The sequence below is a fragment of the Numenius arquata genome, chromosome 8 (assembly GCF_964106895.1).
Source record: "Numenius arquata chromosome 8, bNumArq3.hap1.1, whole genome shotgun sequence".
Lineage (NCBI taxonomy): Eukaryota > Metazoa > Chordata > Aves > Charadriiformes > Scolopacidae > Numenius > Numenius arquata.
In genome coordinates, this window is record NC_133583.1 from 25,076,088 (window position 1) to 25,103,906 (window position 27,819).

Consider the following 27,819-nt stretch of genomic DNA (forward strand, 5'->3'; position numbering starts at 1 on the left):
TGCATAGCCCTTGTTAGGGGAGTTAAATTTCAGGATCTACAGTTCTACCTGCAACTCACTGCCAACTTCCACACTCGGCCGACAGCCCTCTGAGGGTGGGCAGTACAAGCATCCCTCTGTGGGGCAAAATCCTGTCACCATTACACCCCGGCGTCAGTCGTAGCCAGGGCGAGTGACACGGGCCGAGTGGGCCGAAGGTCCCGTCAGCCGCCATAGCCACAACCTCCGGGGGTGACGGGGCCAGGTGCAGCCTCCCCGTGAGACGAGGGCCCCGGGGACGGCTCGGGTAGCCCCCGAACAGACGGTTTGTCTCGGAAGGGCCCCGACGCCCCAAGGAGGGTTTCTAGGCGGCGGGCCTGGGGCGGGAAAGCCCCGCTGAAGCGGGGGAGGTCGGTCCGCCACTATCCCACAGTGCTCCGGGGCACGGCCTGCGGGGCCAGCGGCACGCGGTCCCCTTCCCTTCATTCAAATGAGCCACGGCGGGCTGTGCCGCTGGGCACGCCGGGAGTTGTAGTCCCCCGCTCCCTTCCCAGTGCACACTCCGGCGGCAGGCGGGACTCGTTGTCCCGGCATGCTGCGGGGCGGGGCCGCCGGGGCGGGGCGGGGCGGGGAGCGCGGGCGAGAGAGGCTGAGGGGGTTCGCGCCGCGCACGGGGCCGCCGCCGCCATAGTGGGAGCCGCGGGGTGAGTGCGGGGGGGCGGAGCGGCGGCGGGTACCCGGTGGGGTGGCGGGAGCGGGAGCTGGGCCAGGACCGGGACCGGGTTGAGCCACGGCCATCCGTGGGCCGGCACATGGCGCCGCCCCACCCCGCCGTCGCTGGCCGCGGCCCCGCAGTCCGGTTCCAGCCCCGCCTCGGGGCGCTGCCGGCGGCCGCGGGCCGGGCTGGGCGGCAACCGGCGGCCGGAGACGCCCTGACCTTCCCCGTCTTTGAGGCGCCGTCCCCGAGGGGCGGCGGCCGGGGCTTCGGCGCCCGCGGTTACCGGCTGAGGGAGCCGAGCCGCCGCTGCTGGCTCTGCATCGGCGCTGAGGGGTGTGGAGGGCGCCCGGCTCAGCTCTGAGGGGAGTGAGGGGCGAACCTGGGCCGCAGGCTGAAGAAGCGGGTCCCTCCGGTCGGTCGGTGAGCGGGAGGTGAGGCGGAGCACCGGCGCACCCAGCCCGCGGCGGCGGCCGGCCCTTCCCGGGAGCGCTGCCCCTGCTCGAGGCTTTGCCGCCGCCATGGCCTGAGGCACCGGGGGAGAGCTTCTCCCGGGGGGAACGGGGGAGAGCTTCTAGGGGCCACCGAGGGGTGTGTGTGTGTGTGTGTCTTTTTCTGGGGGCCACCAGGCGGGCTTTGCGCTGGGTTGGTGTGGCAGTGGGGGAGAAGGGGATTTGAGTTCTCTGAGCTTGGAGGAGAGGGTCCGTGGGGTGTGACAGGAGGTGTACTTGCTTGTGCTTTCTGCGCTTTTTGGTGGTGGTGTGGGGTTTTTTTGTTTGTTAATGTTCTTACTGTACGACTGTCTTGCCAGAAGGTTGTGCGAGGAGTGAGTTGACCCGACGTGGTTGAGTCACTTTGTCGCGTACCCTTCCTTGGAGTAAAGCTCCAAGCAGTGCGTGTGCTCAGGGGTCTGCTGTAGCCCCCTAGTTTTTTTCCTTTGAGTTGCCAGTTTATGGTTTGATTCTGAAAGAGAAGATTTTTTTTTTTTCCTTTTGCTTCTGTAGCTGTTGTCACTTTTTAGCTTTAAAAGCACTCAAAATCTGCAAAAATTTACAGCAGCAAGGACTGTATGTTGCATTTTGTTAATATGAGAGAGCTTTCTGAAGGTGTTAAGTCCCAAAGACGCTGTTATTACAATTCACATTTAACTCCCTGTCGAAGGCAGGCTGTAATGCTTCAACTAACTGTTAGTTCTCATCTGAAGTCCGTCACTTCCAGTGTAAATGTATATTTTAGAGTTGGATTTGTAGCGTATACATTGTATTAGCATCGAACAGGAACAAAGCCCAGGTAAATGCCTGAAGGAGGAATAGGAATCAGTTGCAGAACTTGCTTGAAAGTTAAATCTGGTTGCTTCTCAAGTTGACTTTCTTGGTTTCTCTTTTTCTGGGAGGAATTATATTCAAGCAATGCTTTCTGTGTTTGTGAGTGGTGACTTTAAGTTTTGTTTTAGCATTTCATGTGTCTCTGCATAGAAACAGAAATCTATAACATCATTATTGGTGAAAAACATAATCTAATTTAAAGTACAATGACATTTTGACTTACTTGTGGACTATTTCATTATTTTCCAATTGGGGTCCTAATTTCATGTTCTTTCCTAAAAAATTGCAGGTTGTTTGGTAAATGATTTGAAATTTAGTTGTTTTAACACCTGTGTCTGTTCAGTTCTTTAGAAAAATGCAAACAGTAACAAGTTTCTGCCGTTCTCTCTGTTGGGGATTCTTTTGTCTCTGTCATTAATAATAGGATCGTCTAGGTCGTGGTAGTGTTGAGTATGTATTTCAGTCCTTACACAAAATGTACTGATAACTGGTAACACTTTCAAGCATGATTTCTTTCAGTTGTTTTAAAACTCCTGGATATTATGGCATCACGGGCAGGTTTGATGTTCATATTTGTACATGACCAACTTGTGTGCTCACGTACCATGCTGCTGGAAGTGGGGCTATTGTGTGTTGGGGGGGGGAGAGAGAGAAAAAAATAGGCGAAGCAGGATGGGAAATGTGGTTTTGGAAGTGGAAGATGGTTAGGTAGATATCATACAAAAGGTTTCGGTGACTTTTTTTTTTTTTTAGGCATATTTTGGAAATTTGGAGCCCAACCAAAGATTGGAGACCAGTCATTTGGAGGTGAGGTGGAACAGGTGTTGCTTATATACATGAAAAGCTTGTGGATCATAAAGCACGTTGGAGAAAATTTTCCATACTTTGAGCACTGCCAGTCAATAATAAAGGAATGCTGGCTTTAAACCTAAAATTATGGGGTGATATAATGCAAAATAGCAATGTTATCTTGGTCCTCTTGCATTTATCACTGCACCAAGGTACGTATGGCTCTGTTTTCAGGGGTGACTACCTTTGTGCTGTCTAATTCAGGGCTGTTATTTACATGACTACTTTTAACACACGTACAACAGTGATTCAAACGTGCCAAACTTCAGCTGTGAACCACAAGAAAAGTCGCAAGGATTAAACTGCGGGTTTTGATAGAAGTTCTGTTTAGAATAAAGATTAATAATGAATATTATTTTGCTGAGGTCATGAACAAACCTGATTAATTTTTAAGTAATTATTTGGTAGAGAAAAACTACTACTACATAACTGTAGTATGACATCTTTGCTCCTATAACTTAAAAATCAGTTCCTAATTTTCTCTTAACCTGAAACAGCTGTCATGATAATCAAAGACAGATAGACAGAAATATCTTAGATTTTGCTGTTTCTTGGAGATTAAATGTTATGTTACTGTGCCTATAAGGTAAAGAAAAATGTGGTGCAGCAGTTTCCCCCTCCTGTCCCCCATTGCCTCCTCTGTTACTTTAAAACTGAGTCGTCTTGGGTTCATCCTGGGGAAAAGAGATGTGACTTCAGCCTTGTCAACTTGAATTCAGTTTTAGGATTGCAGCAAGAATATTGTGGCAAAAAAATGCCAGATGTGTAGCATTGTGGCTGTTTCTTAACACCACCACGTTATGTCTTCCTGTCCAATTATATGTAATATAATACATGTCTATATGTTTGAAAATCGTCTCGGCTGACTCGTCATGACTCTGTTGGGTTGTCAGGTTGCAGACAGGATGAGCATCAAGCTGTAGGTGCTGTGAAAGCTTTGCTGGAGTCCTCCCCGTGTGTTTTGTTTACTAGTGGCCTGGTACTTGCTGACATCTGTAACCAAAAAAATATACTTCAGGTTGGCATAATTCCTGCATTAATTTGTTTTAATGAAGTTGGAGTAGAGGAATAAAAAGGCTGAGAAGGGGAAAGGCTATTTATTTTCCATATTTTTCAGAAGAAAACAGTCTGCGCCTTGTCACTTACTCCCTTTCTCCCTTTCCATCTTTCCACTGTTCACATATCTAGTTTAATTATTTTTAGATCTGAAAGCGCATTTAGAATAGTTTCTTGCACAGCGCAGCCCATAGCAATTTCTAGGTGAAGGTCCATGTTGAAATCGGTAATTTCTGATTGGTCTGGAGCAGTAATTCTCAGATTGTTAACCTCTATGGATCAGTCAGCTGTGGTGGAAATGATAGTGAAGATATGTAAGAGAAGCCCTTCTCTCAGTCTCTGAGTGTGTGAATTTGCTCCTTAACTGGAAATTTCATAGGTTTTCAAACGGAGAAAGATTGACCACAAAACTGGAATTTCTCAGGAAGAGGTACGGTGTGTTTAACATAAGTGACTGATGATGTATGATGTTCCTGAGTAGGTTCCAGTGGTTCATCACCCCCGTATTAAGGTGCATTATGCCTGGCGTGGGCTTGTTTAGCCTGGAGAAGAAAAGGCTTTGTGTGGGGCTTGTTCCTACCTCCAGTGTCTTACCAGGAAAATGGAGCCAGGCTGTTCACAGGGGTGTGTGGTGGGAGCACAGGAGACAAGGGGCATAAATTGAAACAGAAGGGATTGTGACTGGAGACAGGAGAGCTGCCCTCTGTGTGAAGACGGTTAGGCATGGGAAGAGGTTGCCCACAGAGGTTATGCAGTCTCAATCATCAGAGCTTTTGGGGATCAAAGTGGAAACAGGTGTGGGCAGCCTGGTCTGATCTCCTACCTCACTCTGCTTTGGGCTGGAGGAGGTCCCTTACAACCTGAATTATCCTTTGATCGTTTGCATAGTTTCTTTTGTTGACAGTGTATGGCCTTGCTAAAGGAAGATGATGTTATCGAGTGATTCTTGGTATAGCTGAATAGATGATCTGTTTGAGAGAAGATTAACTGGTCCTGTGATGCTGGTTCCATTGTGTTCCTAGAAAGCGTGTACAGGAGACACTCCTGTCTTCTTATGTTTTAGTGGCAACGGAAAAGAGGTTGAAGGAAAAATAGTCTAAAATCTGTTTGCTGCTTTACTTTTTCTGTTTTTACTGCTCACTCTTTAACCTGAGCAATCAAAAATACATGTGTGGTAGAAATTGCATGAATAACAGGAACTGAAACAACTGAGAGCTCTTTCGTTGTCCTTATTTACTCTTGTTAATCAGTAGTGAAGGGTGCAGCAACTGATGGTCTAAATCATGTTTGCCATGTACCCCTGGACAAACAGCACCATGTTAAAAGGAGCATTGATGCTCTCTTGTTACACTAATTTTTCAAATCTTCCAGAAAACAAGATTGAATTCGATCTTAAGAGAGTTTAACTTCGGTGCAATGGTGCATAGGAACAGCTTTAATATCCAGGGATTGCGGCTTATTTATCGTCTGATTACTTATGGAATAAGTGTAGTCATAACTGGATAATAGATGGCAATTTTTTTTTCTCCACTAACATATTAGAATATACTGGTTTGAGGTCTTTCCTCTTTAAATTCTGTGTTTTCTTTCTTGATGTTCCACAGATCAGAAAGGCTTTACTGAGTTTATTTGCTTGTGATGGTTGTTCATTGATTCTTTGAATGCAGCTTGCTTTTTAAATGTGGCAGTCCTGGGAGACCACCTTGGTTTTCTTTAGCAACTTACATTATAATTTATTATTGCTCATACTAGTTTTTTGTTGACATTTTCAGAAAACACAGGATTCTTCTTGAAGGTCTGCCATGCTTGAATTCAAAGATTCAATTTTTTTAAATTGATAACAGTGAGCTTACTTATGTCCAGGTCTGATAATGCAGTAAACACAGCTGCTGGTTGAACCAATTATTTGGTCTTTCTCCGTACTGCAGAGATGTGACGATCGCCTACCTGCTCCCGGTATCATTGGTGCTTACATGTTTCAGGAAAAATGCTCTCTTTATTTGTCTGTCAGCAGGAAGCTTTCTACTTTTGCTAAGTAAAAAGGTGGCTTTTCCTCAAGTTATGCCTCTGAGTAGCTCTGGGGATGCTTTTTGAGCAGGAAGATGGACTTCATGGTACAGTGTGCTGATGAGAGTTGTCTCCAGGCTGTTTCCTGGCTTTTTGTTTGTTGAAGGAAGCAACGGGAAGAGTTTTCATCCAGACCTTTTGCAGAAATGGGTCTTTTAAGGGCTGTGCTCCCCTTAGGAGTTATGTCTTGGTGTGTTTCTGCTGGTCCCTCACACCCAGAGTTAAGGCAGAGAAGGAAGAGGGATGAGTGTAGGTAGGAACGCCCAACTGTAACCGGCAATGGGAAAGAGCCTGTGTTTCTTGATTTTGTGGATAGAAAACCTGTTGCCAGTGTAACCCTAGTCTAATTCAGGGTCACTCGTGGCCTGTGTGAAGGCTCAGTTCCCTTCCAGTCCTCCTTGGTCTCATACCGTGATGCATCCTCCTCCTCCTTGGTGCTACTACTACTGGGGCCATGCAGCTTCACCTGATATTGGTGCCATCTGCAGTGTGCCAAAGCAGATGAGGGGGAGCTTAATTGAGGCGGTCATCTCCCTCCTGGACCAGCATGGAGACCAACAAGCTGGAGGAACCTATGGGGAAGGGGGGAGAGAAGCTTTGGGGTACAGTGTAGCCTTGGATGGTTTGACAAAGTTGAGGAGCTGTATCGGGTTTCAGCTCGAGCCCCGACTGCTGGGGGGTGTTTGATGTGGGGTTAAATTCTCCAATATGAGCAGATTCTAAGAAATGGAGTAACGTGCGTTGAAGTACCACACTCTGTGTTGGTAGCTCAGCTTTGCTGCTGTGCTTCTGCAAAGGAGCTGTTAATGGAATGGGCTGTGATGTTCTGAAGTGGATGTGATGAGGGAGGTTTGGTTTGAAGGGAAGAAAATTAATTAGGTTAAGGAATCGGTCTCCTTTTCCATGGGGAATTAAGATAGAATATCCAGTAATACGCTCATACAGTTGTAACTTCCAGCAGGTGGCTTTAAAACGACAGGTGTATGTGTTTCAGTAAGCTAGAACACATTTTTTGTCTGGTTCTAATATTAACTGAATATTCTTCCCTCTAACCAAACTTTGAGTGAGCCACGGATAGATTTGGCTGGATGGCTCCGAGGCACATCTGTGTTGTCCTTGTGTTTGACAACATCAGAACATGTGCATTCTTCCTAGCTTTGGAATATGTCTTAAAAGCCTTTTATATTACATTTATCTCATTAAAGCATCCTGATAAATATGTCAATACAATCTTAGGTGGCTTGTATCTCACTGAAAGGTACTGGGCTTGATGACACAGAAGATCATTCCTATCTTGTTCTTTCTTTAGGCACATCTCTAAGCTTCTTACCTCTGTGATGACAGGCGGAAAACATAAAACAGCATGGAGGAAAAGATGAGAAATCAGAAAACGAAAATAAAAAACCTCTTCAGGGAGACTGAGAGTGTTCAGCAAAACCATATATTAGTGACACAGGAAAAAGAGCAAGGTTGCAACAAAAAAAAATAAAAATAAAAAAATCAAGGATCATTAATCTCAGCAGCGTTTATTTTTTTAGTTTGGTTCTCACTTCTGGAAAAATCAACATTATTACTGGTCTAATTTATACTGTTAATTTATTTAATGGTATTTTACCTGCCAAAATGCAAATACATTTTTAGAAGAAGATACTAAGCATACTGATTTTTAGTTTTAGAAACCATAATACTACTTTCTATATTTAAAATAAGAATTCCTTAATTTCTTGCAGTCTCAAAGGCTTTCACACAGTTTCAGGGTGGAACAGAAGGCACTTGTTGTCTGAGTGACGCTGTTGTGCCTTGAGTTGAAAGCCTCTGGGTCTAAAGGAGGTGCAGTGATAGCATAGAGCTTGATCTTAGGTTTGTGTGATGGTACAGTGAGCTTCCAAGGATGACTACAGAAATCACAGAATGATATCGGGTTGGAAGGGACCTCTGGAGATCATCTAGTCCAACCCCCTGCCAAAGCAGGTCCACCCAGAGCAGGTTGCACAGGAACGTGTCCAGGCGGGTTTTGAATGTCTCCAGAGAAGGAGACTCCACCACCTCCCTGGGCAGCCTCTTCCAGTGCTCTGCCACCCTCAAAGTGAAGAAGTTCCTCCTCATGTTTAGGTGGAACTTCTTAAATTCAGTTTTGTGCCCATTTCCTGTTGTCCTGTCACTGGGCACCACTGAAAAAAGACCGGCCCCGTCCTCTTGGCACCCTCCCTTTAAGTATTTATAAGCATTCATCAGATCCCCCCTCAGTCTTCTCTAGGCTAAAAAGACCCAAGTCCCTCAGCCTCTCCTCATAGGGGAGATGCTCCAGGCCCCTCATCATCTTTGTAGCCCTCTGCTGTCCCCTCTCCAGCAGTTCCCTGTCCTTCTTGAACTGGGGAGCCCAGAACTGGACACAGTGCTCAAGATGGGGCCTCACCAGGGCAGAGCAGAGGGGCAGGATGACCTCTCTTGACCTGCTGGTCACACTCTTCCTGATGCACCCCAGGATGCCATTGGCCTTCTTGGCCACAAGGGTACATTGTTGGCTCACGGTCATCCTGTTGTCCACCAGGACTCCTAGGTCTTTCTCCTCAGAGCTGCTCTCCAGCAGGTCAGCCCCAACCTGTCCTGGTGCAGGGGGTTATTCCTCCCCAGGTGCAGCACCCTACACTTGCCTTTGTTGAAGTTCATCAGGTTCCTCTCTGCCCAGTTCTCCAGCCTGTCCGGGTCTTGCTGGGTGGCGGCATAGCCTTCTGGTGTGTCAGCCACCCCTCCCAGTTTTTTATCATCAGCAAACTTGCTGAGGGTACATTCCATCCCTTCATCCAGGTCATTGATGAATATATTGAAGAGGACTGGACCCAGTACTGATCCCTGGGGAACACCACTTATTACGGACCTCCAGCTAGATTCTGTGCTCCTAGTAACAACCCTCTGAGCTCTGTCTTTCAGCCAGTTTTCAATCCACGTCACTGTCCATTCTTCTAATCCACACTTCCTAAGCTTACCTATAAGGATGCTGTGGGAGACTGTGTCAAAAGCCTTGCTGAAGTCAATGTGAGTACACATTGTGCGTGTGGGGAAAAACATTAATTTAGTGGTAGTTAACTTGATCTTCAGGAGAATCGGCTGGTATTTTTCTGCTGTTCACTATTTCGCCTCAGTATTAGGTGAGGCTGTTTAACATCAATAGGTGTCAACTAGATTTGCACGTGGGTGTTTAGGAAGGCTGTCTGATAGTGATGCGAGTTCATGGGTTGAAGATGAAGCTCTGATGATCCTTAAAAAGTGAACAGAAGTGATTTTCACTTGGACTGGTTGTTGGCTCCACCACAGCCATCACAAACAACACACCTCTAGGTGCCTGTAGGTCTGGAAGGGAAAAGGCAGACTTCAAAACTACATACTAGTACTTCTGGTCTTCCAAACAAGACCCGAGAGTCCTCCCGACAGCAGGGTGGGCATCACACAGTAAAGTTCCCAGGGAGTTGGTGAGATGGTTTTAGGGTGGTTTTCTTTCAACATAAAATCCTTTAATACATGCTGAAATCTTTTAAAACAGGCTAAAGTTGTTTGTTTTCTGCATCTTTTCCAGGTGAGGCTGGTAGGTAGCAACTGTGGATGCACAATCAATACAACATTTTTCTTGTAAAGAAGTAGGTTTAAGTTGTTCGGGGCGTGTGTTTTGTTTTTAAACCTGTTGTACTTGGAGGGATTTTTAATTTGTGATCTGTTTTTCCCAGAGGAGTGACTGCACTGGGTAAAACTCCTTCAGACTGAGTCATGTATTGCATGTATTAGTGAAGCAGATTTGGTGGTGACTGACGCCAGATTGTAGATCTTTTTGGAGCAGTTCAAATATTAGTTATGTGGCAACAAGTCTTCGAATTTTTAGTCTCAGTGTGCAGGGTTACTGAGTTTGACTGTATTGCTTAGATGGTTGATATGGAAATAAGGGTGTTTAAAAATGGGATAGGTTTATGTCTGTCTTAAGTTCGTTTTTGACCACATCCTTGAATAAAATAAATTTCTAAGGCACAGTTGAGAACTAGTGTGCAGCCAGCATCAGTTGGATGTCAAAAACTGTGGGATCTGCTTGTGATGCACTGTCACAACCAGAGCTCCTCCTGCTGAACCTCTTCTCACAGGCCACAAACCAGCCTGTTCTCAGCAGGGAGATCCACCTTCCCAATGACGCTCTCTGTGCTGTCATGTTCTCTGCTCCATGCGTGCCAGCCTCTTTCTCCCCCAGGTGGTCCCGGTGTTTAAGCTCTAGCAATTGCTCTTGGTTTCTATTTTACTTTGGTGGTTGAATTTACCACCCTGAGAACTTGTATGCTACCTCCTGTTATGCCATTGATCTAATAAAAGGTATTTGATCTTCTGTAAGTCTGGCCAAATTTGAGTAACCTTAAAACTTCCGGCCTAGGGTTTGAACCCATTTCAGCACCCATTTGCATGAGTAAAACTCAAACAGCCAAAGGCCTAAAATATGAAGAGAGCTTTCTTGTCTGCGCACAGAAAGCTAGCTAGGCCTGGTGATACTCACTGTGGAGATCTTGGGAATATGTTTTTTGCTTCTCTAAGGAATTTGTCAAATTTAAACAGGTGTGTGAGTAACTGATATCTAAAGGAAGCCAAAATAACTCTATCATGTCCCATGTAGTAAAACAGAATTTCACACCTTTCCAGACTTGCAGTGCAATACAGAATCACAGAATGATATGGGGTTGGAAGGGACCTCTGGAGATCATCTAGTCCAACCCCCTGCCAGAGCAGGTACACCCAGAGCAGGTCCCACAGGAACACGTCCAGGCAGGTTTGAATGTCTCCAGAGAAGGAGACTCTACCACCTCCCTGGGCAGCCTCTTCCAGGGCTCTGCCACCCTCACAGGAAAGAAGTTCCTCCTCATGTTTAGGTGGAACTTCTTATATTCAAGTTTGTGCCCATTTCCTCTTGTCCTATCCCTGGGCACCACTGAAAAAAAGACTGGCCCCATCCTCTTGATGCCCACCCTTTAAGTATGTATAAGCATTGATCAGATCCCTCCTCAGTCTTCTCTTCTCCGGACTAAAAAGGCCCAAAAGGCCCTCAGCCTGTCAACCAGACCAGTAGCTCAAGGTTTCCTGGTCAGGGATTGCATAGAGGGACTAGTGCCTGACAGGTCTTGATGTTTAACAAGTATAATTTAGTTTGCTTTAAGTAAGCTTGGATCTTAAAATCTCTGTAGTGGGTTTTGAGCGTGGCATTGTGTTTTGGCTTTTAGCATAATTGATTCTTTCAGAAAAATACCAAGATAAAGAAAAAATGAATTTGCTTTCTTGAAAAATTTGATGGCATGGTAAAGGGATCATCTGTACTCATAGTGCATGATAGCTTCCAGGCTGGATCTGTCTGAGCTGCTACACGTGCTGCATGTTTAACCCCTCTAAAATAGAGGGACTTGGCTTCAGAAGTGTGTGATGCCTCTGAGCTTCCAGTACCTTCACTGGGAACTGCAGACCCTCACCACTGTAAGAAATCATGGCTTGTATCTTGAAGTTACTGCAGGTTCAGAGATAAGCGTTGAGAATGATTCAGCCTTAGTGAAAGGATGGAAAAGTAAGCTTGTGTTCAGCAGAGAACTAGTGAATTAGCTCCTGTTGTGAACCGTTGAAAGGACACCCTTCCTTAGAATGGCCTGTGGAAGGTGAAATGCCTGAGGAGCTGAACAGATAAATCAATTGGTGTTAAGCTTCTTGCATACAATCCATATTAACACGTCAGTTGTTTACAGTAAATGAGATAAAGTCGAAATAGTGAGCGCTTGCCAACTTTTTGAGATGGTGTAGTTTTTGAATGGTGTGAATATAAGGTGGTGACACTCATTTTTGTTCTTGTTGTTCTCCACTGTTGTATGCAAGTTGTGACCTCCCACTGAAATAGCTCTAGAAAATCACCAAACGCTATAATAAGAAATTAAACCATTTGGTATCCATTATTTTTATTTACAAAGGTCTAGGATACAGAGGTGAGATTTGTCCTACTTCTTCCAAAGAAAAATTCCAGCCGTCTGAGCAGATCTGTGTTTATGGATGCTTAATGCTCAAGACAAGTACAATGCTTACCTGTGTGATTGTTGTTTCTGATAATTTTTTGTTTGTTTTACAGTCACTGGCTTTAGGTGAGGATTCAGAATGGGAGACAAGCCTATCTGGGAGCAGATTGGGTCCAGCTTTGTACAACATTACTACCAGCTTTTTGATGCAGACAGGACTCAGTTAGGAGCAATATATGTAAGTATCTACAAAAGGGGGCTAGGGCTTTGTCCCGTTGTCTGCCTGGGTTTCTCTGGTTTGATGTGTGGGAATACAGAGGATGGGACAGTGGGTTTTATCCTGACTCCAGAGTGTCAGTCAGTGCAATCACACTTACTCAACTTTTTATTTATTGCATTTCTTTTACATTTCACTTCTATTTTGAGCTTTGTTTTGCCTTATCTATAAGCAGACTCATAAAACCCTCCACTGGCTGTAGATGGTGGCTTGTAGTGGAGGGGGCTGGTGATGATCTGGTGATGAAATTCTCTGTAAAAGCAAATATGCTAGCCTTAGTTTGCCATTGATTTGCAGGTGAGGATTTGCTTGGATCCCTCTTGAAGTGGGATGTGATTTAAGTCCTACTCTTAGCAGTTCTTGTAGGTATTTACCAGTTTTTATAGATATTTATTGGAGCTCATGCTGTATTAATCCTCAGAACATGAAAATAGATATAAAATTTTGAATCCATATTAAATATTGAGACTTTGTTAAAGAAATTTAAGTGCAGTTCAAATTTCTTCAGAAATTAGCTTTTAATTTTTGCTCCTTATTTGGGGCAAAGTGCATTTGGCTTCCAAAATTAAAGGTTGTAACTAACAAACCCAAGGAACCTCAGCTTTTAGTTTTGGGGGAAGACTCCTCCAGAACATGCAAAGTGCCCTGTGTGTGGAGCTGATTACTGGTGGTGAGGAATGCTGCTGGGTGGCTGAGGTGTTTCAGCAAGACGCTCAAGTCTTACAAGTCTTCTAGCAGCATATCCTGTTTTCCTGACCTGTTTTTCATCTGCTGGATGAGTTGCATTAAGCTTCACTGAGCTGTTGAGAATGGAAATTGTTGCAGGAACACCATCTGACACCCCTCATTATTCCTTCCTCAGCAGTATCCACCAGCCCTGAGAGCGTTTGCTCTTTGGCTTGGTGTGTATTTGCTATCAGTCCTCAGAAGACTGGTGGTAAGTACAGGCTAATTTAAATTCCTGGCAACGTGGCCTTCCACAAAATGAACTCATGGGCTTTTCCATCCTTTGTCTTTGATCACTGAATGGAGATACCTATGCAAATGTGTTCAGGAGAACTGTTATGGAGGTTGGAAGTGTTCTTGGACTACAATAGGATATTGTGACTCTGGTTTAAACAGAGTACCCTAAGCTGAACAGAAAGCTTCTTTCCAGTTGCTGTGGCACCTGACATTGCATGCTCAGGAGAGCTTTTAGGCTGAAGCACCTCAATCACTTTGTGCCACACAGGGCATTCTGTTAGAAAACCTTTAGAGGCACATTCTACTTTCTGGGAGTGAACAGGGTATGCAAATCAGTACCTGAGAGGAAAAAAAGCTGGTGCTGTAACTCATCTTCTCAGATTTCTTCATATCAAGCATGTAGAGAGACAAAAATATTTGGTGTCCTTTAAATTTTCTTCTGAAAGCTAACTTTGATCCAAAGGCTGGAACTTTTTTCCTGGTAGAATCATAATTAAATTTAATCTACTTAATTTTTAGTTGGTTATTCCACAATTCTTCAGTTGTTCTTTGTGGTTTCTTTCCCATCTCCCTTTGAGGTAGGTTCCAAATACCTGGATTCTAAGGATATATGTCAAGTAAAGAAAGTCTCTTACAGGATTGCTTAAGGGTTACCTCAGCAGGTTGATGAATTTATTTCTTTTCCCTTCAGATCGATGCATCATGCCTTACGTGGGAAGGACAGCAGTTCCAGGGCAAAGCAGCTATTGTTGAAAAACTCTCTGTAAGTCTGTAATCCATATCAAATGTTTTGGGAAACACTTCTGAAGACTGTAAATTAATTGCTTCTGAAAATTTGATTTCAACTTCAGCAGTTTAAAACTCTTGAACATGGGACTTGTGCTTCCAACATTTGGTCCTCAAAAAATGTTATTTGTGATTTAATTCTATGTTCTATTGTTGGGCCTAATGGTGGAATGTTAATTGACTGTGTTAGTTTGCAAGGTTATTTTGTGACTGCAATTGCATCTGACATTATTGATTTATTTTTAATAAAGTTCATAAGCTGACACCGTGATCTAGGGGAATGGAAGGTGGTTTTTTGTTCTTTTAAAGCATGCCAAAGAAGTAGCAATAGCAAACCTGTTATTTGGATCTGCCTGTGATAAAGGCTAAACACGTTATTGCAAGGAGCAATTTGGTTTTGGATAAATAAACTGCAAATAAATTCTGTGGTGGAGAACCTGATTTATCCTTAGTGCAGCATTTTTCAGCTGTTCAGATATGAGCAATTATGATTCAGGACTTTGAAACCAGTGTTTCCTCTTCATCAAGTGAGAGGACAGCATTTCTTACCTTGTAGAGACTGAAACTCTCCCTCCCTCTTCATATCGTTAAATTTAGAGAAGTTTTATGTTTTTGAATAAACCAGTGCTTCTGTTATAAAACTGGGTGTGCCTATAAGCTGTTGTGAGACTAGAAAGTTTTTCTCTTGCAAGATCTGTGCAGGGCATGTGTTGGGTCCTCAGATGTTCTGCTCAGAGCATGGTATATCAGGCAGATACACCATCTTTAACTCAAAAATCTTTAGCTTGGACACTTGTCATCTTGCACAGCTACTGCTCCTGTGTTCTGGAATCACTGCTTTCATCAGGACATCTTTAACTGTGAAGGGTGAGGTTTGCCCCTAGGTCTGTGTTTTAGGTGTCTGCGTTGCCTTTGAGAAGGCTGCACACCTCAGAAATAGCACAGCTCACAGCTACTCGCTTCTGGTTGAGCAGATACTCAACCTCCAGAGTTGCTTGTTTGTGTACTCGGTGCTCTTTAGACTTCTGGGCTGGAAGCCATGTAGATACCCAACCAGCTAAGCATTTGCTTGGCCACAGTGTCTCAGATGCTGCCTTGGATCTGTGCCCATCGGCCCCTTTCCCACCAGAGCATTACTCATCTCTGCCTTCCCTGTCTCTGGTGCCAGTTGGACTTTCTGGATTCGTGTGCCTGCTGCACAGTCTTGCTTGATGAGTGAAAGCATGCTCTTTGCCTCAGGGGAAGTATTTCTGACTTGTATCCATCTGCTTAAAGTAAGGAAGAAATGCAGTAAAATTACTCCATGCCCTTCCACTGCCATGGCTCGTTATGGGGCTGTATCAACTTACCTTGGCTGTGATGTCTTTCGGCGTACCCCTGTGAGCACTGAGCTGCTTGGGATCTGTTTGCTGTTTCCACTTAATGTGCTCACCTACTCTCTCTGTGCTGCTGAAGCTTCTTCATTGAGCAGATTACTGCAAGTTTGACCCTGAAATTCTTCTGCACCTCTTGTGTTCCTCAGTGCCTGGCTGCTGATTAATCAATGTAAGCGCCAAGAGGTGGGATTTTCTTTTACAACAAGTTATCCATAGTGCTGCTGTTACACAGCAGAGGTTTTCAACCCACTCTCTCAGGTGATGCTAAGGCAGTAGGGCAGGGTTGTAACAACATTGCTTTGCCAGCACTGGTGCACCTGAACCTTGTTTCAGGTTGGAGTTGACACTTGTTCCTTCCCTCTTATTTGGTGCTGAACTTGTTTCAAATAGAGAGCCTGTCCTAATCAGGGGACAGCCTGAGCAATTGAGATAATCCTGTAGTTGTATGAGCCTCCTGGACCAAGCAGGAAGCTGGGACAGGTACCTTTGTTGCCATTTGTGGCCAGGAGTGAGTTTAAGCTACTCTGCTTCATTCTTGCAGAATTTCTCTTGCCTGACTTACAGGAGGATTCCACGGTTTTGGTAGTGAAAGCTCAGACAAGTTTTAGTGTCAGAGGGTACTAAAAGCCTTGGTTATTGTGTGGCTTCTTGCTTGTTAGTCGCTTTATTGTACTCTTCATCTCAAGAAATGCTTCTCTCCAGTACAGATGGATGTTGACAAGCAACCGTCCTTTTGAGGTAGCTTCTCTCTATCCCCAAAATCAGTGACCTTTCCTGTCAGCTAACCCTACTCTTCCCAGTGGGATTTCCCCTACTGTATCACACAAGGAGTAGCTCACTTGGCTGGCCAACCTTCGGGGTCCTTTTCTCTGAAGGGGACAATTGGATACTTGAAATGGGCACCGTCTTACTCAGCCTTGACTTTGGTTCCTTGTCACCATATTGCAGAGTTCTTGACTCAAGCATTTCCTTCCTCCCTGTCTTCTCTCTCCAGTCTCACCCCTTATTGGCATCTTGTCACACTGGAAGCTGGGTTCTGGATGCAAAGACGTTCATTCCCCTTCATCTCTCTGCCTTTCCAAGAGACTTTTCTTGCAGGACTCGTTCCACGAGAAGCTGTTGTGCTGAGGTGGGACCAGGCTTCCTAGTACTCTTTTTGTCAAAGTAAGGGCGTGCAACGTCCCAGCCCGTGCTTGTGCAGGCACATTCAAGTGCAGGATGGTGACCCTGGAAAATATTCTGCTGGTAATCTTCAGAAGAGACTGCTCTTGGGAGGTTTTTTTTTTGTCACTAAATGTCTATTCCATATTACAAACCAGTGGCTGACTTTGTGGTTGATGGTAGATTGAGATTGTTCTCCCAGCCAAGAGGAAACACTGCAGGCTTTATTAGAGAGTTTTCTTGAACAGTGTCCCTCTGATTAGAGGGCTGCTTTGTATGCTTCCTTTGCTTCCCCAGGTACTGATCCTTCCACAGTTTTTGTGTTCTCTGTTATCCAAGGATTTAGCTTCCTGGTATTCTTCCTGAAGTCTTATGCTTGTCAGGGACAAGTTTGTTCTTCACATCCTTGACAGTAGGACTTGAGTCTCCTGTTGTTGTACCTAGGCCTTCTAGGAGGTCTTCCAGGCTCCTTCCACCAGAGAGAAATGCAGAACTTGCCAAAGTATGTGCTTGGATTTGCTTCAACCCGTTAAATCAGGGAAATGAAGCAAAAGTGTCAAAGTACACCCTGAGGTTTAAATGCCCGCGTGTTGCTGTGCTGAGCAGTGGGTGGACTCTGGATATCAGCCATGTGGTCACTCGGAGCTCCATCTGGGCTGAAATGATTCTTCTAAAGCATCTGGCATTAATGCAGCTTCTGACAGAACGGTGCCAAAACTGCGTTTCGGTGACAGGACTCTGAGATCCCCCAGGGGTTTGATGCTCACCGCATGGAGTCCTCTGTGGTTGGAATGTGAATGTCGTCTAAGTTGAAAGAGAAGAATTACTCCTCAATGTCTGGTGTTTCTCAAGGTGTGTTCCTTGCACACTTAACTCCAGACATACTTTTATCTGCTACGTGAGCATGGAAAGCTTTCTTTTCAATATGTGTGCTTTTGTTCTCCACCTTTTCCTCCTTTCCTTCTGCTCCCACCTGGTACGTGGCAAAGACAGTGCCTGTTGCTGTGGTGGTTTCCCCTCAGGTGCTGTTACAAAGGAAAAGAAAAAAGGGGAAAGGTGGATATGTGGATTTCAAGTCCTGAACACTGGGTCTTGGTCAACCACCTTTCCTTTGTATTCATGGCCATTTAACAGAGAAGCAAATTAAGAGTTGTCTGGTAATCAGTCCTTTAACACTGTTCAGAGCAGAGAAGATTTGTGCCTTTATCACATGAACTTTCAGCTTGTAGGTGAACTGAAGCTCTTCGGGCAGTGTAATAGGAACAGGTACTACTTAATGTATATGGTGACATACTATGTCATGTCTCAGTGCTTGAAAAAACACAACTGTTAAGATCAACCCAACCTCAGTAGTGTCAAGTTGCAGCAACTGTCCATGCAGCACTACCAAAATTGTCTAACACTTCATAATGTTGGATTTGCTTGATTTTTGTTTTGTAAATTAAATAATGCAATGATCGTACACTTATTTATAATACTACACCTTACTTTTCTTTCTTTTCATTGTAGAGCCTCCCTTTCCAAAAAATACAACACAGCATCACAGCACAAGACCATCAGCCTACACCTGACAGCTGTATACTCAGTATGGTAGTGGGACAGCTTAAGGTAAACTCTTTCCATTACAGGTTAACAAATGCTTACGTCTTAGATTTTTTGCAGGATTCTAAATCATCCGATTTCTGAAAACATTAATGCTGTCTTGGGTGGGGAAGGAACACTGGTAAGCTGGTATTGAGACGTTATTCTTCCGCCGTTCAAGACTGTCAAGAAACTGCTCATCCCTTCAGATAACTAGCATTAGGTAAACCACCTGAAATTTGACACTTGTATATTCCTGCCAAGCAAAGTACCGTGGTTTTTACTGTGCATACAAATACCATATGGACTCTAAAGGCATCAATATTTCCCTTATCCTGACACAGTAAGATTTCAGTGTCCTCTGTTGCATTTTAAATCATCATTACAGTGTCCTTGGACAATAGAAGCACATCTAGTTTAATATGCTCTTTGGCGTATGCACCGACCTGTGATTTAGCAGACCTTTTTTTGTCAGCTGACAACCCTTCAGTAAGACCATGTTTTTTCCTTTGCTGTCGCAGGACGCAAGAACTGTCCTGGTGTCAATGCAGTCCAGTCCCTCTGTAGTCAAAACTGGTTCAGCAATGGGAGATCAAACACTTATTGTTGAAACAGTTTCTTCTTGTCAAGAAATCGGGTCATTTTTCAGGTTGTAGTATCCCTGTTTAAGTTCTACTACTGAACTGCATCAACTTATGTAGTCTTCTGTTATGTTGAGAAAAATGTTGGGTCTAAATATACTAGGCCACAGACTTGTAAGGTAGTTACACTACTTATCAATGAAAGAAGTTGTCCTGGAATCTGCAAAAAACGACCTGTAAAGGTGTAAAGTCAGCTGTGGGCAAAACTTGCTCACAGAGGGCAGTGTTTATTTAAAAGTGTGAAATTACACAGTAATAGTTAAAATTATCAGAGTTAGTTTTGTCAGGGTTTGGTTCAGCCATGCTGTCAATTAAAGACTCTAAAGCCATCCAGTCTTTAGAATCACTTGAACTCAGTTTCTTTTAAAATAGCTGGTGAGGTTTCCTTTTCCTGTTAATGCCAAATGGCACCTCCAGTATCAAAACATTCAAACTTCCACTGCCTGAACCGTTCACTGAGCAAACCCGGGACTGAGCGTGTGAACCTGCTTGCTCTGCTGTTCCTGTAATCTTTCTGGGCTGGGCAGTTGGGAAGAGCAGTTCCCAGTGTAGTGCATCCACTTCTAACCTAACATAGACAGCTTTGGCTCTCCTTAAAGCTGCTCCTGCTTCCTACCTGCAAGCTGGATTCCAGCTTTCTTGTTGCTCAGTCCCACCTGCACACGCTGTTGAGGACAGACGGCCATGTGTGGCCATGGAAAGCACTGAAGTGCAGGACAGGGATGACGTCAGATGTGCTGATCTCATCTGTTCCGCTCGTGGATGTGCACAGAACCCAGTGATGTGGCCAAGACTTCTTGACTCAGTGTCTCGGGTCACTCACATCTGCACCTGGTTTTGCACAGTCATGTTTTTAAGGTTATTGCATCATCATCAAGCAGATCATAGCTTGCAGCAGTGGTTGTGGTGAGTCCTGTGGTGAGATACCAACTTCTTGCAGATTCTGTAAAGCTTTCGGTTTTTCTCATCCTTTAGTATGGTCGTTAGCGTTGTAGATGCAGTCTGGGAGCTTTCCATAAATACCGTGACTTGAAGTAGTATTTCTTACTGTGCTGGTTTTTATCCTCCAAACAATTTCAGCTTGCAGAGTAATTCAGAATAATTCAGGGATCACGTGATAGTGCATCTAGGTGTACTTGGAAAAAACATACTGGATTAAAGTATGCCTGTTGTCATGATCAAATCCAACTTGTTTTTTAATTTTTATTAGGAGAGGCAACATTTTTCTACTCTTCACATGTATGTGTCTCCAATCTTAGCTTTAAAAAGCACATTTTAATGCCTGGCAAATGCTGCTCCTCACTGAGGAAGTGTCCAGAAAGTCAAAGTCAACTTAGAATTTGGACTTCTTGCTTTTGCCTTGTATGATACTTACACAGGTGGACAAATGAAATAATCAGTAACAGTCAGTAGTGTGACAGATGTAGTAACTGTCTCTGCCAGTACACGAACCTGGCTGTCGTATGTAGAGAGCACTTGTTCTTGTGCCAATACACAGGTATTGACAGCCATTTCAATGCATCTCAGTGCTGTTCCCAAACCAGTACAGTAACTGAGAACAACTGGGTTCAGTCAGTGCATTTTAACAAGTGGCTCATCTGTAGCTCTGGTTGAACGGGGTACACTTTAACAGGCAAACATGGAGCAGCGTACTTAATTTTATTTAAAGTTTTGCCTTTAAAGCGTGTCTGCTCTGCACAGCTCACATCTGTTGGTCTCAAGGAAAAGTAGAAAAATTTGCTCAAGGAAAGGGACTTCCCAGACCATCAGTAGCAGGGTTTGAAGGGAAAAGCCACGCTTCCTGCTTACTATTCAGTTATCCTTTTCATGGGACTGAGCCAAATTCTTCAAAGCCCACTAAAATTAATGTATACACTTTTGAATCCTCTGTGGTTTTTCAAAACTTGCATTGTTTATGTAATGAAGGAGCATGCATAATGCTTTTAATAGACTAATCCAATAAAATAATAAGGCTAAAACACCTGTAACACGCCTTTCCTCAGAAGTCATTCTTGGCATGATACTTAAATGGATTTTCTGAGGCTGTAGTTGTTTGAATTCCTAGTCCCAAAAGTTCAGTGGAAACTCTTTCTTAAGTGAGCTGCACACATCTTGTATTTCTTCCTTAAACCATTATATTTTGATCTTGTTTGGTTTTAGGAGGGAAAAAAAACCCAAAGCAAATCAGAAAAACCTTCTACTCTCCCTGCGTATACTGTGGGGTGAACTGCTCCCAAATTGTCACACAGCCTCAGCTCCCTTCTTAACTGTACAAGAATAGTTCTGAAGAAATAATGGGGTCAAGGACTACTCCTGTCAAACTCTGTATTTCCTTTACTGGAGTATTATGCCTTAAGTAAACCGGTAAAAGGGTTGTTTTAAGCCTTTGGCCTCCCCTGCTGGAGGGGGATTTAACTGGGGTCAGTTGGAGTCATGACTGCCCTGTGACAAGGTCAGGGTGTACGCCTGTTTCTGTGCTGCTCCAGTCTACAGCCCAGGCTGCTCATGCCAATAGGAATTGTAAATTTAAAAAAAAAAAAAAAGACAGCACAATAATCATGTGCACTGAGTGGGCCGGACACAGCAGCTGCTTGGGGAAGATGTTGGAGAATAACAGAGCATCAAAGTAGGGTGAATGTCACTAGGGAGGCTCTAACTTGCTGGCAGAAGAGGTACAGTAATCGCTTTCATTAAAAAGCATGTTTACAAGTAAATAGATGAAACATCCTCTTTAGTGGATGTTGGGATAGGTAGTAATGGGTTTTTTTTTTATCCTTTAGAGGTATAATAAATATACCTCCACCTATTCTAATTCTGTTAAGGTTTTTATTGCTATTCATTAGGTGTTTGCTTCAACTAGGAAGAGTGAGCATCAGTTTTAAGCCTTTAGGAGTGAGTTTCATTTGGTGTGATGCTGCTCTGCCAGTGTCCATCCAGCATGTCACCCAGTGTGATCGGTGTGCTTCACCCAGTAACGTATTTCTCCTGTCACGCTCAGGCAGACGATGACCAGGTTCTAGGCTTCCACCAAACCTTTTTGTTGAAACATTTTCAAGGTGCCTGGGTGTGCACCAACGAAGTCTTCAGGCTAGGCCTCCACAACGGCTAACCCTGTGCCTGCCCTCTCCTCCTCGCTGGCCTGGTCGAGTAAGGAGCGCTCTCTTCTCGCTCTTGTGGCACTTGAGAAGCATGGCTGTGGCTTGCAATTTCTCAGAGCCATGTGGCAGAGCTGTGGCTCTCCCCCAGAGTGTGGATTTTGAAGTGATTGTTGCAGAATTAATCGTGAATAACTAATTGTTATGCGGTGTTTCCTAGTCTTAAAAGGGAAGGGAAATTTGCAATTAAAATCACTGGATGTTTTTGTAATGCATGCTGAACACTTAAAGCGTTGCTTAAAGCCTGTTAAAGGAGGCTTTTAACATCTGAAAGAACCTGCTGTCTGAAGTAATTAGCCTTTTCTCTGTGTCCCGGTTTGAAGATAAGGATAGCTGCGAGCCTGTAGTTAATCAACAGTTGCTGTGGGGAGCTGGTGAAAGGGAAAAACTGACCAGACAAGAGGAGAAAAGTTGTACAGCTAAACTTGGATTGTAAAGTAGTGTTGCATCTAATACACGACCCACGGCTCTGTGAGATGAGAATTTTCTACAGTTTTGAGCCTCCAGGTCAGAAGGGATGTAGAAAAATGGGAAGAGGTCAAAAAGCTGCCAAGGTTGGCAGTGTTCCTGAGCTGGTGGAGCCAGGAAGGAGGCAGCTGAGGGCAATCTGCCTGAAATGTAGGTGGAAGGTGGTTGAGTACTTCCAACAACCTGAAATCAAGCTGTTCTTGGTGGTGCCAGGTAGTGTAACAAGGGACAGGGGTTGCAAACCTTTACTTGGGAGGCTCAGATTGGACACAAGGGAAAGATTTTTTTTTTTTTACTGGAAGGTTGAAACCCTGGGAAGTGGTGCCTGGACGCCTTGTGAAATGTCTGTTCTTGGAGGCTTGGGAGACTCTGCTAACAAAGCTGTGGCTGATGCAGTGCTGCTGGTAGCCCATGCTCACGCTGGACTGGAAACCAGAGGATCCTTCCAATCTGATGCTCTGACTTTTTTTTGTTTTAATTCAAGGATGTCATGAAAAGAATTTGAACTGCATAAAGGAAAGCTCTGTAGGAAAAGTGAAGCCCCTGTGTTTCGAGCCTGGGCTTGCATCTGGGATGCAAATTTTGAGTTGGACATAACTGAATTTGGAATGGAAAGTTAACCTCAGTGAAACTCTTTATGCTTATCGAAGCTGTGATGAAGATCCAAAATAAAATGGGATAGGCCCATTGCCTATCCAGATGCTCTATGCCTTCTAGAGCATCTCAAGTCACTCAACTGTGGGTCTTTGCTATATGTTTATAGGATGTATTCAGAATTTTGGGAATGGACTATAAATTATTTCATTTGCCTTAAATCTAGGATCTTCCTTGGTTTCAAAGTATACTTCTCATCTATGCTGTGAAGACATAACATGAAAGCAATAAAGAAAGCGATAATGTGTGACTTCGTTGAGTGTATTTGCCATATGTACAACAGCAAGTGTTTGGGGAAGAATTCCCTTTTCTTTTAATCTTCATGTGTCCAGTCCTGAATTGGGTAAGAAAGGAGCAAATTCTCCTCGAGCCAAAGCAATAAGAGCTGCAGTGCAGGTAGGCTTATCAGAAACCAAGGAAACCTACACTAAAACTAGTCTGGTGGTGATATCCTTTTTTTCCAGAGGTATATATTTTTAAAAGTGTACTTGTGTCAGTAATGACCTGCCCAAATCTAGTGTGAAAGCTACTTTTGCACCGTGTAATAGATGCCTCAGTGACTTAAGAAGAGGAGACTGTATGGCAGCTGAGCACATACTAGAAGCTTATTAATAGTTGTGATTAGAATGGTTCAAGCTGAAATGATTCTGCCAGGCTAGTTGAAACTAAGCCATTCGAAAGGAGCTGACACAAATATGAGTTCATTCCAACTTGGGCAAAATGGATAGAACTAATTAGATGCCTTACAAAGCTGCATGCTAAACTTTAGTGTACGGATCTGATGCTACTCAGTTTTCTTAAAGAGTCCTTCATGTCCAGAAACCTACCAACCATCAAGCAGTAGTGAGACTATACTGGGATGCAAGTGCTACGTTTGATCCTAGGAGAAGCTAGAAAAGGCGTAAACCTGTGGGTTTCCGTGCACAGGCCACCTCCTCAGCATGGCTATGCAAGTGTCTCTTCTGGGCAGAGCTGATAATGATGATACTGGCCCTGAAATAATTAGCATGACTGCTGTTGTATGTGCTAATGAACTAGACGGACAGCTGGTCTAATCTGGCAGAATTGCTTGTGTTCACGTTGTGCTGATTGTTACAGAGCCTCTGCCTAATGCAAAAGGAGACATATGTCAACGTGACCAAAAGCTGCCCAGTTCATCACCAGTGACTCTATTGGCACTTGTCGTGCTTGTGGATTTTTCCTTCATTCATTTGTCTACTGAACACTTTGGCTTGCTCATACTTCTTACTTGTTACCTTCTTAATTTCTGGCTGTAATAGTAGCTCATTCACTTTGTCCTTCTTGGTTTCCTGGTACTTTGATATCTTGCCCATTCTCCCTACCCTGATCACATTTTTGCAAGCTGGAGAGCTGTACTCTATTTCCTTGCTTCAGTGGGAAATTGTGCTGTAGCTGGTTCATCTTTCTTACCCTTCTCTCACCTTTCCCTATTCTATCATTTTAATTTTTTAAATGAGAAGAAGTGCATGCAGGATTTGGTACGTGGGTGCTCTCCGCATTCATGCAGTTGCTTACTTATGGGGTTTGCTTCTCTGGTCCTCCTAATAACTGCTAACACTCTGCTTGCCTTGATAGCTGTTGAGCTCTGAGCTGGTTTAAAAAAAAAAACAACAATAAAACATTGTCCATCATGATTTTAGTATCACTTTTCTGAGAGGCAGTAGCAAATCTAGGGCCCTTTTTGGTTTTCCTCCAAGGATTAGCATACACTTATTGAAACTGCACTTCATCTTTGTTTTATTTCCTAGGCAGCTGTGAAATCCTTGCAGTGGTTTTAGATTTGAACACTGCTTTTACATGCCCCTGATCCTACCAGTGCTCTGGCAGACTTGCTGTTTTGTGATAAAACTGATGTCCTCAGCAAGTTGCTCCTCAAAGCTGACTTGTTTCACAGACCATTTAACACTTACAGGAACATCACTTTTTTTTAAGTAATGATTTTTTTTTTGGTTTATTTTGTAGTCTGCTTTGCTCTTCAACCTTTTCATTTGCTGTTTTTGGTGGACAGCAGCACAGCATTGAAAATAAACATTCAGCACTTTGACTTTCGCATGCTACTCCGGCTGCTGCTTTTCAATGCTTTTTTAATGCATTTCCCCCCTTTTCTGAAGCTGAATGATCACGTGCTGACAGAATAGAGCTTAAAATCCTTCAAAAATGCTGAGTTGAATGTGCTATAGTCAGTATCAGAAGACTGTTTTTTAACTAGGTCCTATGTGCTGTTGAGATTGAATCCTATTGTGTGATTTCCAGCCAATTTGGGAATCATTTATGTTATTTTGAAGCTTTAATTCCTGCATGCTGTATCTAAGGAGACTCATAAACATTAGGTGGGAGAAGTAGTCTCCCTCTAGTACTATTTGCTACTTTTGTTGTAATATAGTAAATTTAGTGCAGGCACTACAACCCACCTGGATGGATCATCACAGGCAGGAGTTAAGTCTCTGCTGTGAAGATCTTTGTGCTTGGAACATCTCTTGCAGCTGCAGCAGATACTTCACCCCCTTCCAGCTCTTCCTGGATGGTGGAAGTGGGAAGTATTAAGTTGCTGGCCAGCTGTACCTGCTCTGGGAAAGATTTCAAAGGCCACAGTCAGTACCTAGATCATTCAGGCAATATTCTTGATACTGACTTCTACAGAAACTCCCTCTGTCATCAATCCAAAGTAGAGCATCTACAAACTTAATTGTGAAACACCTTGGTTTTTGCGGTTGGTTCCTGGGCAAGACCCAAAGAAAATTTGTGATTCAGTGCTGATGCAGGGATGCTCTTATCGGTGTTGTGAAGCTGCTGGAACAAGCAAGTCTTCCAGAAAAACCCGACTTCAGATGCCCTTGCAGAATTTCTGTCATTGGGTCCCAGGTGTTTGTTGGAAGAGAACCTCTGGTTGTATTCATGTCTCCTGAGGTACTTGGCATCTTACAGCATGTGACATCACTGTTAACCGTATCTTTTAAGTTGTCTTATCGTGAGTTTTGGAATACACCTCTCAAAAAAAAAAAAAAAGTTTTTTGAATTTGTTTTTCTTCTCTTTCTACAGGCTGATGAAGATCCCATCATGGGATTCCACCAGATATTTCTATTAAAGAACATCAACGACGCCTGGGTGTGCACCAATGACATGTTCAGGCTAGCATTGCACAACTTCGGCTGAGCTGCCAATCCCGAGGCACCCGTGCTTTTTGTTTTGTTTTGTTTTTTTTTTTCCTCTTCTCTTACTGGTATTATTCACACTCACGGAACATTCCAAATATCATACACAAACCTGCAGCGCTGCAGAGCGTGAGCAAGCAAGGCCTGTGACCTGCCCTTCTGCTGAGTTTACATTGTCACTAGATGAGTTTCTTGTGCATGATGTTTGGAAGTTAGACTTAGCTGCATTTGACAAGAGAAATTTGTGTTGTACCAGCATGCCTCGGAAAGAATTTATAACGCAAAAGGTTGTTGTTTCTGTACTGACAAGATGCTCTATAACCCAAAGAAATGAAAGAACAGCAGCCTATACAGCCCAGATATTGATTTGTTCAGATGTTTCAATGCTACATTACACAATAAAACCATGAGATTTTCTTAACAGTTTAAATTGTTTTAATGAGTTGGATGTGGAGCACATGATATAATTTGCTTTGGCTATCCTGTGTCTGCCTGGTGAGGAAACGCTTTCAAACCTAAACCTCAAACTGAAGAGCACATGATAGTTTTACTGCTGAAGGCAGTTCAGGTATGCCTTTGGCCGTACGACTCTCTCCCCCTTTTTCTCAGCAGCTTTTATAACAGAGACTTCTAGCTCGGTCTTTAACATTGACAGGTTAGTTCCCAGCTCTTGTGTTTTCCCAAAGCAAATGCCTTAAATAATTACACAAGGATGACAACACTCGTGGCAGCCTGTAGTCAATCCATTATGTTTCACCCTCAAAGCTGAACAGGATGCTGTTATTTTCTTCATAGGCAGACAGTCAGGATGTCAATCCAGCAGCGTCCTCCTGGAGTTTGTAGCCTAGAGCCCAGGCCAGATGCTGCTCTGTGTTGTCCTTCTCCTGCCCATGGCAGGGGGGTTGGATCTCAGTGATCTTTAAGGTTCCTTCCAACCCAAACCACTCTATGATTCTCGCATCCCCTCGTTACAACTTGAGCTGGTTGGTAGTGCCTTTGCTGTGGGGGTTTTTACGGTGTGGTTGGCTGTCATCTTATCTTCCCCCCAGGAGGTGGCGATATTCCACCAGGGAAGGAATTTTATTAAATTAACCTTCCCGGCACAGAACATGGTGCAGGAGCGGAATCCTATTCACTTTACCTTCAGACCTGACTTAAACCATTAGGCCCTAGTTTTCAATGCTTTAGCACACCTCACCGGGCTTTCGAAGTGCATAAACTTGGCGTTTCTCCTCTTGAGGCTTTTCAGGAAAGCCCGGGATGGGCTGTGCTCAAGCTCGTCAGTTCCAAATCCGGCTGCTTTGGCGTTTGAATTGTACGGAGCTTTCTCAGCAGCTGACGTTGGGGCCCTCCTGTTTGGTGTTGCAGCGCTCTCCGATATTCCCTGTGTCGAACGCGGGGCTGTTCTCCTGACGCTGCTTCTATGCTACCGAAGTCACGCTCAAAATTAATGGCTTGAAGAGATTAGCTCTTGCGGTAGGACACTCGTTCATTTTGCGCGGTCACCGCTAAGCAAGGATCCTTCTGCTGCAGCTCTGGCTCTGGAGGAAGCTTGGCAGAGGAGAGGGCACCCGA

At 44.1% G+C, this 27,819-nt stretch overlaps 1 protein-coding gene across 7 annotated transcripts; it reads left to right on the plus strand.

Moving 5' to 3' along the window:
* Nucleotides 1-583: 583 nt before the first annotated feature.
* Nucleotides 584-26,671, plus strand: NUTF2 (nuclear transport factor 2). 7 transcript variants are annotated; one of them, XM_074151980.1, is made up of 7 exons: nucleotides 625-683; nucleotides 2,773-2,826; nucleotides 12,122-12,246; nucleotides 13,940-14,011; nucleotides 18,081-18,179; nucleotides 21,792-21,940; nucleotides 26,132-26,670. In XM_074151980.1, the coding sequence occupies exons 3-6, from the start codon at nucleotides 12,148-12,150 to the stop codon at nucleotides 21,900-21,902; spliced, it is 381 nt and encodes a 126-aa protein (XP_074008081.1). In that variant the 5' UTR covers nucleotides 625-683; nucleotides 2,773-2,826; nucleotides 12,122-12,147; the 3' UTR covers nucleotides 21,903-21,940; nucleotides 26,132-26,670. The 7 variants fall into 7 exon arrangements, with proteins under 7 accessions (XP_074008077.1, XP_074008082.1, XP_074008078.1 ...); XM_074151981.1 differs by lacking the exon at nucleotides 2,773-2,826 and having other exon boundaries at nucleotides 593-683; nucleotides 26,132-26,671; XM_074151977.1 differs by lacking the exon at nucleotides 21,792-21,940 and having other exon boundaries at nucleotides 603-683; nucleotides 26,132-26,671.
* The last annotated feature ends 1,148 nt before the right edge of the window (nucleotides 26,672-27,819 follow it).